This window comes from Mytilus galloprovincialis, chromosome 4, assembly GCF_965363235.1.
Source record: "Mytilus galloprovincialis chromosome 4, xbMytGall1.hap1.1, whole genome shotgun sequence".
Taxonomy (NCBI): Eukaryota; Metazoa; Mollusca; class Bivalvia; order Mytilida; family Mytilidae; genus Mytilus; species Mytilus galloprovincialis.
The window spans coordinates 76,707,667-76,720,056 of NC_134841.1; the positions used below are offsets into that span (position 1 = coordinate 76,707,667).

A 12,390-nucleotide genomic window follows, 5' to 3' on the forward strand; every position below is an offset into this window, starting at 1 on the left:
ATTACCTAGTACCTAAGTAACAAATTTTACATCATATTTTTGAAATGATCTGATCCAAATAAAAATCTTGACAGTTCAAGACATTTAGTACATTGGATTATAAATTCCCTTTGTGATGAATTAAAGAATCTTTATTAAATTATTCAGATGGACTTTACATAGATGGAGAGATAATTGTGAAGAACAACAAGAAGATAGACAGACTGAAAACATTGCTATTTGTCATTACCACAGATGTCTACTGACCAAGGTATGGGAACATTCAAATCAACAAAATGTCATGCTATCAAATATGGCAATACAAATCGTATTGCTTTAAAAATACATTTCTTCCAAACATATGACTGTATTTATTGTTTGTTGCTTAACCAAATATGTGTTGTATTTAAGCGAAATTAAAAAATGTCTGTGAAAGTCAATGCTGGATCAAGTCAGAACTCGTTCTGAAATAGACTGAATTAAAGTCTGATTTTTTTAACTGGAACACATTAGAAAAGTGAAATGTTTAAAGTCAAATTACATTTTTAAATCTCAAAGACAAATACTTTTCAGTCACACATTATAAACATATAATCGTTTTGTTTTTACCATGTTAAACCTTTAGATTATTAACTTTTTGGCAATATGCTCAATGGTGCAGATCAGAAGTGTGAAAAATGACTAAGAACAAAATTTAACAGTACTAAATAGATCATATTCACTATAAGCGCTGACACTGACAGGTCAAAATTATTAAACATGTACTGTATTCTTCTTTGATAGAAAAAATGCATATTATTGTTGTATGAGATAAAGAATTAAAAAAAAATATAGATATTCAGCGATTGTTGATAATTACAGGTTACAACAGCTTGGCACAGATATTCAGTGATACATGCATACAAAAAATCGGAAATGAGGCAATGGGTAGAAAATACACAGAAAGTTCTCAATCATAGTAAGTAATGAATAAATAAAACACAAAAATCATTACAAAAACAAAAAAGCTACATGCATGAATGATTCTATTAAAATTGAATATTTTACCATTTGAAACTAGACATTTTAGCTGGGTTTTCCAAACCAAGGTGACTTGTCCAAAAAAATTTAAAGGGGAAGTAATACAGATGCTTTTTTAATTTTTTATAAAGATTTATCTTTTCAAATTAAAATCCCTTATAAAAACAAATTTATTAAGTTTGCAGTAAATTTTGTTATGTTTAATTACTGTGGATTCATTAATATTCGTTGGATACCCATTTTTGTGGATTTAGTGGGAACAGAGTAACCACAAATTTACATGGTCAACTAATTACAAATATTCTGAAGGAATGTATGCAGACTTTGTCAAAACCACAAAATTTAATAACCGCCAAATTTAATATCCTTAAGAATGCAAGTTTTCCTCAATCCACGAATATTGGTACCCACGAAAATAAATGAATCCTCAATAATTGATATTCAATTAAAACGGGCAAAAGATACCAGAGGAACATTCAAACTCATAAATTAAGGAATAACAGTACTGTAGTTGAAGAGTTGCCACCGTCAATTGTAGATTTGACGCAAATGCAGTTTTACTGGCGACGCATAGCGGAGACAGTAAAACGGAGATTTGCGACTGTCAAATCAAAATTGACGGAGGCAACTCTTCAACTACAGTACTGTTATTCCGATTCTAATGCATTACAAAAAAAAAAAAAATATGATAAAACTTGAAAAAAATGTCTAAATTTGTCAAATAAAAAAAAAATCCGTGAAATTTCATGAATGATTTTGGCACAAAGACGTCATGGCTAAACGTGACGTCATACATATGAAAACTTACAAACTTGAGATTACTACGTTACCTTTATGCTTCAAATTCCAATGAAAAAACATTAAAACGGTTAATTCGAGGTAGGTGTTGTTTTATTTTCGATTATATAGAAGTAATCAAACATTTGTTGATTCATCAATTCAAAATGGCATGTCCCTCCTTAGTTACGTCTGGTCAACTGTGGATTTGACGGCAACTTTTAGCCAATGAAAAAAATTGTTACATCCAAATTGCATTAGAATTGAAAATAAATTGACAAGGTCATGGCTAAAATAGAAAAAGACCAACAGACAAATAATAAGACACAAAATACAACATAAAACTAAAGACTAAGCTTCATGAATCCCGACAAAAACAGGAGTGATCTCAGGTGCTCTGGAAGGTTAGGCAGATCCTGCTCCACATGTGGCACCTGTCATGTTGCTCATATCATGTTTGTACAACCCCAATAATAAGTCGAATTGATGTTGAAGTGGATGAAGGGAATTTCTTATTTTGCGACCTTAGTTGTAGGACATTTATATGTATGCAAAATTACACTAAGAACGTGTGTGAGCTGTGTGGATTTTAAAAGTCCACTCAAACCCTCCTTCATATATGTAATGTGGAATCATTACTATTCTTTGAATACCAATTTTTGAGGATTTCCTAGGTACAGGTGAACCAAGAAACTAAATGTTCAACAAATGACATATTTTCTATAGGTTTGTATTCAGACTTTGCCAAATCCACAAAATCAAATATCCATGAACATAAGTTTTTCCTAATTCAGTAAAAATGGTACCTATAAAAAGGAAATGAATCTGCAGTAAATGAAAAAGCCCCAAATATTTCTTAATTATCATACCTCACATTTTAGATAAGCTACAGAGATATTTCAGTTTTTGGAGGTCAACAAGGGACGAATCTATTCTGAAGAAACTGAAGACTGAACAGGCCACTCAACATTACAATAGGGTGCTATTACAAAACTTGATTTTCCAATGGAAAGAATTTGTTCAGTATTCTATCAAGAGAAAGGTGATTGTGATAACATAAACACAATATTTTGTAAACTACATATAATATTGTTATCCAGAAACATATGAATTATAAGTATAGTATTTGATTAACACATACAGTTAATGCTTGATGTTTCAAAGTTTCGAATGAGTCTAAACTTTCCCTGTGGTTGGAACTTTGTTCCATATAAGTATATTCATTTCTACTCCTGATGATTTGACATTTGATGAGGCTTAAGTGGGGTTTTCTATTTAAGGAATGACTGTAATTTTTTTTCTGACTATGAAGAAATAACATAAAAAATGTGGTGCACACTTAATAACCTGCGTAGCTGGTTATCATTAAGTGTGCACCACATTTTTTATGTTATTTTGAATAGACAGAAAAAACAGTGCAGTCATTTCTTTCTAAATTTGATTTTAAACCAGCGTAAATCATGAAAAAACATTGATGACGTCACGGTCACATGACAGAATTATGTCTATGATATGATAAACAAAACGACGTCAGCCAATCAGAAGACGTGTTACATCCAAAATTTAATTATAATTAAATGTATGGTCCTTAGGTTAACAGAATCATTTCAATTGTATTATTTATGTCGAACCAATTCACTGAACTTGTACACATTTTGTTTAGGGGCCAGCTGAAACCCAACTCTAGATGCTGGATTTTCTTACTGTGTTTAAAGACCCATTGGTGGCCTTTGGGGTGTTTTCTGCTTTTTGATCTGGTTGTTGTCTCTTTGGCACATTCCCTATTTTCATTCTCAATTTTATACATTCTCACTATATTTTTAGCTATTGATGAAACAGTCAGTGTGGTTTAATGAAGTTAGATTGAAATCTTGGTCCATAGCCACATGGAAACAAGAACATGCCAAAACCCAAGAAACTGCTCAAAAATCTGCATTAGCTATGTGGCACTGGAGTCTAAATTTACAGAAACAGGTATTGTGAGATTTAACAGTAATGATGTTTTATTGTCGAGCCTACGACTTTAGTCGAAAAAGCGAGACATAGCTATCCTACATTCTGTTGTCGGTGGCAGCAGCGTCAACAAATATTCACTCTGTGGTTAAAGTTTTTGAAATTTTTATAACTTTCCTTGATTTCTCCCCAAACTTTGACAGAAGCTTGTTTATGATCATTAGATATTATCATGAAGTAATTTTGTAAAAATAAAATTCTGTTTTTTCCGTATTTTACTTATAAATGGACTTCTTTTTTTTCTGCTGGGAAACATTACATACACTCTGTGGTTAAAGTTTTTGAAATTTTAATAGCTTTCTTAAACTATCATGGATTTGTCCCAAACTTGGACAAAAACTTGTTTATGAGCAAAAGCTAGTACATGTATCTAGAAGGAAATTTTGTTAAAATTTTAAATTACATACAGTCTGCAGTTAAGTTTTTAAAACATTTTTGTGATTCATAAACTATGCTAGATTTTTACCAAAATTGGACAGAAGCTTCTAACAATCAAAAGATAGTATCAAGAGGAATATTTGTATTGAATTTTTTCCTCGTTTTTGTTGAGTCTGTGATTAACATCAAAAGTAGCGAGAAACTGGGTTCTGCAGAACCCTTACAAATAGTAGAACATATGTTTATATTCTGCCATTGAATTTCAATTCTATCAAATTTGATATCTATGAATAAAATTTACATTTGATGTTACAAGTTAATCATCTTTCATTGAATATTCATTTAAAAAAAGACTGTAGAATTGCTACTTTTAGGCAGTTCTCAGCAGGGATGGGGTAATTGAAAATGTAATGGTAATTAAGTGTAATGCATTACAATTTTCCATGTAATTGAATGAAATGTGTAATTGAGCATTTTTTTTATTTACATGTAATGGTAATTTAATTAAGTACAATGAAAAAGCATGTAATGCTAAATTACTTTTCAATTACATTTCAATTACATGTACTTTTATGGTGTTTATGATAAGAAATTGTGTTATTAATATAATATTTTTAATTTATTTATAATTTATTTATTTATATTATGTTTAATCAAATGGCTTAATTTTTGAGTTTTCAAAATACCCCTTAATGCATTGGCAAGTTAATAGGAACACAATCCCTCTTCTATCAACACATCTTTTGATTTAGCAATACCTGCCACATCAGCCTGTTCTGTCCAAACAAAGTGTTCAGACCAGAGAGATGCAGAAAAAATGACAAAACATTAAAGAAACAACATAAAAAGTTTATACAGGCTCAGAATATATTTAAGTTGACTGTTAAGTAATCTGGTTTATACAGGTTTGTGATTTAGTCAGTGTACAATTTGAATATGTCGAACTGTAACTTATGATTTTTTTTTTCATAATAGGCACTTATTGCTTGGTATATGTATGCACAAGAAAGAAAAAGAAAGAAAAATTGTATAAATGAAGCTTTAGAGAGAAGAAGAAACAGACTTGTGAGAAATGGCGTTACGCAATGGCTTAGTGTGGCTAATGATTTGTCTGGTCTTAGGGCAAAGTTTGCTGCTCAACAGCATGCCACTGTAAGATTATATACTTATAAATTAAAGTGATAATGGTAAAATATTTTACTGATGTAAATCCAAACTTGAATTAAATTTAACTTTTCTTTTACTTGACTGTTCAGTAAAATGCAAAAAAAACACCCAAAAAAAACAAACTTATAAAACAAAACAGAAATCAGCTGCTGAAACAGGTGAACTTATTTGTATTTGTTTAAAATGTTTATGAACCAGCTGATAGTTCAACCAATTTTAAATTTGCACTGTTCTAGGTATATTACAATAGTAGCATTCTGTATGTGATTCATACACATTGATGATTCTTTGCTCTTGTATCAAAGACAACGAAATATTAAATATATTAAGGATATTGTAGTGCTGTTTCACTACCATGGTATTATTTTCAGCTCACTTGGCCCACAGGGCCAAGTGAGATTTTAACATCACTTGGCGTCTGTCGTCCGTCGTCCTGTGCCATCATCCGTAAACTTTTACAAAAATCTTCTCCTCTGAAACTACTGGGCCAAATTAAACAAACTTGGCCACAATCATCATTGGGGTATCTAGTTTAAAAAATATGTCTGATGACCCGGCCAACCTACCAAGATGGCCACCATGGCTAAAAATAGAACATAGGGGTAAAATGTAGATTTTAACTTATATCTCTGAAACCAAAGCATTTAGAGCAAATCTGACATGGGGTTAAATTGTTTTATCAGGTCAAGATCTATCCACCCTGAAATTTTCTGATAAATTGGACAATCCCTTGTTGGGTTGCTGCCCCTGAATTAGTAATTGTAAGGAAATTTTGAGGTTTTTGGTTTTTAACTATTATTATAGATAGAGATACACTGTGAACAGCAATAATTTTCAACAAAGTAAGATCTACAAATAAATCAACATGGCCAAAATTGTCAATTTTTAACCATTTTTATGCCCCATCTACGATAGTAGAGGGGCATTATGTTTTCTGGTCTGTGCGTCCGTCCGTCTGTTCGTTCGTCCGTCTGTCCCGCTTCAGGTTAAAGTTTTTGGTCAAGGTAGTTTTTGATGAAGTTGAAGTCCAATCAACTTGAAACTTAGTAAACATGTGCCCTATGATATGATCTTTCTAATTGTAATGCCAAATTAGAGTTTTGACCCCAAATTTATGGTTCACTGAACATAGAAAATGATAGGGCAAATTTCAGGTTAGAGTTTTTGGTCAAGGTAGTTTTTGATGAAGTAGAAGTCCAATCAACTTGAAACTTAGTATACATGTTCCCTTTGATAAGATCATTCTAATTTTAATGCCATATTAGAGAATTTATTCCAATTTCACGGTCCACTAAACATAGAAAATGATAGTGCGAGTGGGGCATCCGTGTACTGTGGACACATTCTTGTGGGTAATCTTTTAAAAAGATCTTCTCCTCTGAAACAACTTTAGGTAGACAAATTTAACCAAACTTGGCAACCATCGTCTTAAGGGTATGTAGTTTTAAAAATGTGTCCAATGACCCTGTCGACAAATCAAGATGGTTGACATGGCTAAAAATAGAACATAGAGGTGAAATGCAATTTTTGGCTATTTAATAATCTCTGAATTCAAAGCATTTAGAGCAAATCTCATTCATTAAAATATGTTCATTAAGTCAAGATCTAACTGCCCTGAAATTTTCAGACAAATCAGGCAACCCGTTGTTGGGTTCCTGCCCTTGAATTAGTAATTTTAAGAAAACTTTGTAGTTTTTGGTTATTATCTTCAATATTATCTTGGATAAAGATAAACTGTAAACAGCAATTATGTATAGCAAAGTACGATCTACAAATAAGTCAACTTGACCAAGTTCATAATAGATAGAGATAATTGTAAGCAGCAAGATTGTTCAGTAAAGTAAGATCTACAAACACATCACCAACACCAAAACACACTTTTGTTATTAATCCATCTGTGTTCTTTTTTTAATATGCACATTGACCAACGTCACCAAGGTGACTGACATAGGCTCTTTAGAGCCTCTAGTTTTTATTACAATTGTTTATTGATTATTTTTTTTAGCCAGCACCACAAATTTTATATAAAGGGAATTATACCTCTTTAAATTGTATTCCGAAAGGTTACAAATACAAAATTTAAAACACTTAATCATTCTTATTTAAGAATGCTTTTAGTCTGCATCAGTTGGTACAGAAGTGTGCCCTCCATTGGAGACATTGGACTGCAAGGCGTAAATCTCAGAGAGTTCCAGCATCTAATTTTGTTACTTTTCACCAAGTCAAACCAAAAATTGATTTCATGTTGAGGCCTGAACCATCTGTGCCTGAGATTTTGAAACAGCCAGCAAAGCAAATAGTCCCTGCTCCAGTTTTGTCAGCTCCACCTGCTGTATCAAAAGGGTCGCTCCAAGAAAGGCTAGTCCCTACAGTATCAGAATCACCAGTAAGATCTAGAGGACTTGTTCCTGAGGGGTTGCCTGGTAAACATGTGGAATTCAAAGTAGACAGGTATTTTTACAATTCTTTTGATGTTTTGTTTTTGGGTTAGAGATTTAAGAGAATAGGGTCAGATAAAATAAGACTCAAAATATAGAAATATTAGTTACAATTTGTTGTTTCTGTGTAATTTTTAAGGTTTCTTTGTTGAACTTTAAAATTGTGCAAGTTGGTATTAAGTGGAAAAGGAAGATATCGATAAGTATAACTACATACATCCCAGAATTAGTTTCCATTCTCTTACTTAAGTTTGCTTCAATCTAATGTTATGAAACTTATACACATTGCTTATTACCACAAAACACAGATCAAGTTTGAGTTTGATGGCATCAGTTTTACCATTTTAGAGTTATGCCCATTATAAATGGAAAAATTGCTGAATAAGTCGATTCTGTTCTCTTACTTTAGTTTCCCGCAACCAAATGATATGAAGCTTATACACAATGCTTATTACCTCAAAACTCAGATCCAGTTTGAATTTGTGATAATTCCTCTCTTTTACTGTTCTTGAGTTATGTCCCTTTATAAAGTTATATGCAAGATGGTGGCTTTCCACTGATTTCTGCCTTGGTTAGGTGGTTGTCTCTTTGACTTTCCTCATTTCCATTCTCAATTTTATCATCTGTGTCCCATTGACATATTCTCCATTTATTTTAATTAACATTTTTAAGATATCCGTAGCCCTTTTCACAAAAAATCTAAAGTCTTACGATAAAAATATTTAGTTGAATTGTTAAGGAATATTTTAAAAATGATAAATTTTACCCTTAAGATTTTTATGAAAAGGCTACAGAAATGTTGTTATTATAAAGCAAAACAGTATTTCTCCCCAGACCATGCAAATTATATAAGCATAGCCAATATCTTAGTTTCTGGTCTCTAAGTCTTTTGATTCCACATTTACCGAGGAACTACAATGACAAATATGTGCCCCATGAAAAAAATTTCCCTTAGATTGGAACTCTAGAGAAAGTCTGAAACTATTTGAAAAAAAAGAAATGAAGCTAATTTTATTACTATCAGCACTAATTGCTATAATATTTATAAAATAGTACCAACTGTTTTAATAATGGGATAATTTATTTTTTATATTTAATACACTGTTATAGAAATCTTCCATCCAGAAGAAAGCCAAGACATCCATCCTTTTTAGCAGAGTCATTAAAGAGAGCTGGACTGTTTTCTGTTGACCAACAAAACTCAGAGTATGTATTACTTGAACCTAAAGAGAGATAATGTTTATATTCATAATAGCAACAGAAGTTTTAGTTATTTCTGAATAACTGTTAATAATGATAGGAATTTGTGTGCATTATTGGAAAAAAGATTACTAGCAATTCAGAAATTTTTGAAATGATTTAACTATTGTGAAAATTTGATGTGTTAGATTTTGCTAGAATAAAAAGCCTTTCCTGAAATCCTAGTCATTAATCAAACATACTAAGCCTGATTTACAAAGGAAAATGTTGGTTATTTTAAAATTTGGCTGGTAAGCAGGCAACTGCAATTTGAAATTTGCACAAAAATATAAAAAAAGACACAGAAAACAGACAAAATGTGTAAATAAAAAAGGATTCAGAAACAGAATTTTGATATTGATTGACAAAACGATTGTATTTATAGGTGTGAAAAAATAGCAGAGAACAAAATAGTGGTACAAGAGAACTTTGATCATACAAGCATACCTACAGAAACTGTATTTAATATTTTTGATGTACATAAAGAATCATCAAGTGAAATGTTAAAATTAGATGACAAAAATAAAGAGAATGCAACATTTAGCATGCTCAAAACTGAACCTACTTCTACGACAATAGGGTCCAGCAGTACCGGGCAGACCTCAGGGCTGATAGGATCAGACCCTACACTTCAAATCAGAGGATTTAGTGAAAAAGTTTCAACTACAGAGAAAAATCAGTCAGATATTGAAAATGTAACACAACGCAGTGAAAAAACTTTGTCTTCCATAACCTCAGATGTTAATGTTATGGAGAAAAATTTCAAAGCTCCAAAACAAGGATACAGAATGTTTGAGACAAAGTTACTGACACCTGCCGATTTCTTAGCCACAAAAATGACAAGTACCTTGACAAAAGACATTGCAGGGAATTTACCACATGTGGGTGTATCTCCGCGTGACAGAATTGACGGAATCTCATCTATAAATAGTACTTTAAAAACAAAAGAATCAGTTGATCTTTTGTCGTCTGCAGATAATTCAGGGAAATTGAAAGAAAGCTTTGGATTTGTTAAATCCCCTGATGATACTGCAACAAAAAGTGCTGATTCGTTACTTCCAATTAATATTGATTCTCCTAGGGTAGAGAAAAAAGGAACTGTATTAGCTAATCAAATTACTGATATAAGAAATAGACTAAAAGGATTCAATGAAAAGAAGAGAAGATTGAGGTATTTACATGTAGATATTTTTTGTTGCCAATTGACAAATTTTTATATTATTGTATATCATTCATGCTAGTCTTTTAGCTCACCTGGACAAAATTACTATTCATTGGCTAATGAATATCGATATTTGTTTGTAGTCAATATTCTAGTCATCACACATCTGTTTTCTTAAATTTTATTTTAATCTTTAAATTTCCTGAACCAAATTTTAAAAAGAAAAAATTTAGCAATGAATTATCTGTAGTTTATGCTTTCAAAAAATTTAATATTGTATTGTCTTTTCAACTTACCAATATGGCTTCATTTATTATAAATATAAAATATAGATAACCAGGTGAGATGGTCATATTTTAAGACGATCTTCTTAGAATATTTAACTGTTAGTTTATTGTGTAATTATTTGTTACAATCCTATAAAAGTTTCAATATAGATTTTTTATGCCCCATTTATTATGCCCAATTTATGTGCATTATGTTTTCTGGTCTGTGTGTCAGTTTGTTTGTCCATTCCTCCTTCTGTCCCACTTCAGGTTTAAGTTTTTGTCAATTAACTTGAAACGTAGTACACATGTTCTTTAAGATATGATCTTTCTAATTTAGTGCCAAATTAGTTTTTATCCCATTTTTACAGTCTACTGAACATAGAAAATGAGTGTGAGTGAGGCATCAGTGTACTAGGGACACATTCTTGTTTCTTTTTTTGATCTAATTACTTTTCTGCTCACTTAAGTACATACACCCTCATCACAGACAAAAAGGTTACATAATTAAAAAAATATTAATAATTATGTACATAATTTTTCAGAAAATTACAGAAACAACATGTACATCTTTCTGATTGGTTAGAACAAGAGGTCAAGAAAAGTGAAGAAACAGAAACAGAGGATATAAGGAAGGAAATTATTGAGGTATTATTTTATCAGTACTAGCCAATATATTTAATGAGGAAGTGATATGTTGTTAAATTCTAACCTATCCTAGACCAAAGCTGTGTGGCTAAATAGTGCCAAGCACTTTTCCTAAAGTGGTGTTCAAAGGTGGGATGGGAGGGATGATGTATTTATTACATAAACGGAAGAAATCTTTTGACTGACATAAAAAACTAAAAATGAGCCAATGATTATGATGTTCTATTTGACTAATTAAAGATAAATATATGTAGATTCGATGGTTGTATAATATTTCTCCACTTGAGACAGTAAATTTAAACTATATTACATTGCATATGTGTTTTTTCTTCCAGATTGAGGCAGAAATGAGAAAACTTAATCAAGAAATAGACATTGAGAAGCCAATGTGTGCCAAACTAGTTTCTGAAGTACAGATCTTAGTCAAACTCTTACAGGGTAGTGAAACAAACTGATATATTATATATACACTGTAATACTATTTATTTTCCATGATAGTTTATTTATTATTTGTAGGGTGACTTCATTGCAATCTCTATTTATGATTTTGTTAACCTTGTTGATGCATTCATATACTTGAATGTCAAAGTTTAATATATTTTCAGAGATATATATTCCTGTAATTTGTTATGCCCTGCAGTAGGCTATGGGGGCATTCAGTGTTACCCTGGACTTTCTGTCCTTCTGTCTTTCATTCTTTTTGTTGAAAATGTTTTGAAAAACGAATTCAAAATTATGGAACAGTTTTCACGCAAAAATGTCATTTCAGCTTCTTGTTTCAGAATGAAAAAAAATAGATTTTTTTAGCTCAATAATCATGATAAAATTGCGATATTGACATTTTATTACATGAAAAAAATATGTCAAATTAATGTATGAATTAATAGAAATTCACTTTATCTGTTGTTATTAATATTTATTTATTACTTCTGTTTGTTATTTATTTTATGATATATAATAGTAAATAAATACTGATATAAAATGGAGGTATTTTATTTCTACCCAATCTGACTGTAGACATTATTTGTGTCATACAAAATTACTTTGCAAAAAGTGTTATTTATGTATGCATAAGTGGTTATTGCTTGTTTATTTTCACTTGTTGTTGTTACATGTACTGTAGATTCATTATTATTTGTTGGATACCAATTTTCCTGGACATTGTGGAAACAAATGTGTGTATAGACTTAAACAAAACCACATAATTTGACATCAACGAAAGTGTAAGTTTTCCTTAAAGAAAATTGGTACCAACGAAAATAAATGAGTACACAGTATTCTTTTGGGTTACTAGTCATATCAT

General features: G+C 31.1%; 1 protein-coding gene across 2 annotated transcripts in view; it reads left to right on the forward strand.

Annotated features, from left to right (window-relative positions):
- Positions 1 to 12,073, forward strand: part of LOC143072985 (protein SFI1 homolog) — a 37,863-nt gene extending 25,790 nt beyond the window's left edge. For both annotated transcript variants that reach the window (XM_076248187.1, XM_076248188.1), the window contains 10 exons: positions 148 to 250; positions 841 to 937; positions 2,658 to 2,818; positions 3,601 to 3,750; positions 5,143 to 5,319; positions 7,442 to 7,785; positions 8,883 to 8,978; positions 9,397 to 10,182; positions 10,985 to 11,087; positions 11,423 to 12,073. In XM_076248187.1, coding sequence (XP_076104302.1) covers positions 148 to 250; positions 841 to 937; positions 2,658 to 2,818; positions 3,601 to 3,750; positions 5,143 to 5,319; positions 7,442 to 7,785; positions 8,883 to 8,978; positions 9,397 to 10,182; positions 10,985 to 11,087; positions 11,423 to 11,542 — 2,137 coding nt within the window. In that variant the 3' untranslated portion in view covers positions 11,543 to 12,073. The remainder of the gene's footprint in view (positions 1 to 147; positions 251 to 840; positions 938 to 2,657; positions 2,819 to 3,600; positions 3,751 to 5,142; positions 5,320 to 7,441; positions 7,786 to 8,882; positions 8,979 to 9,396; positions 10,183 to 10,984; positions 11,088 to 11,422) is intronic.
- The last annotated feature ends 317 nt before the right edge of the window (positions 12,074 to 12,390 follow it).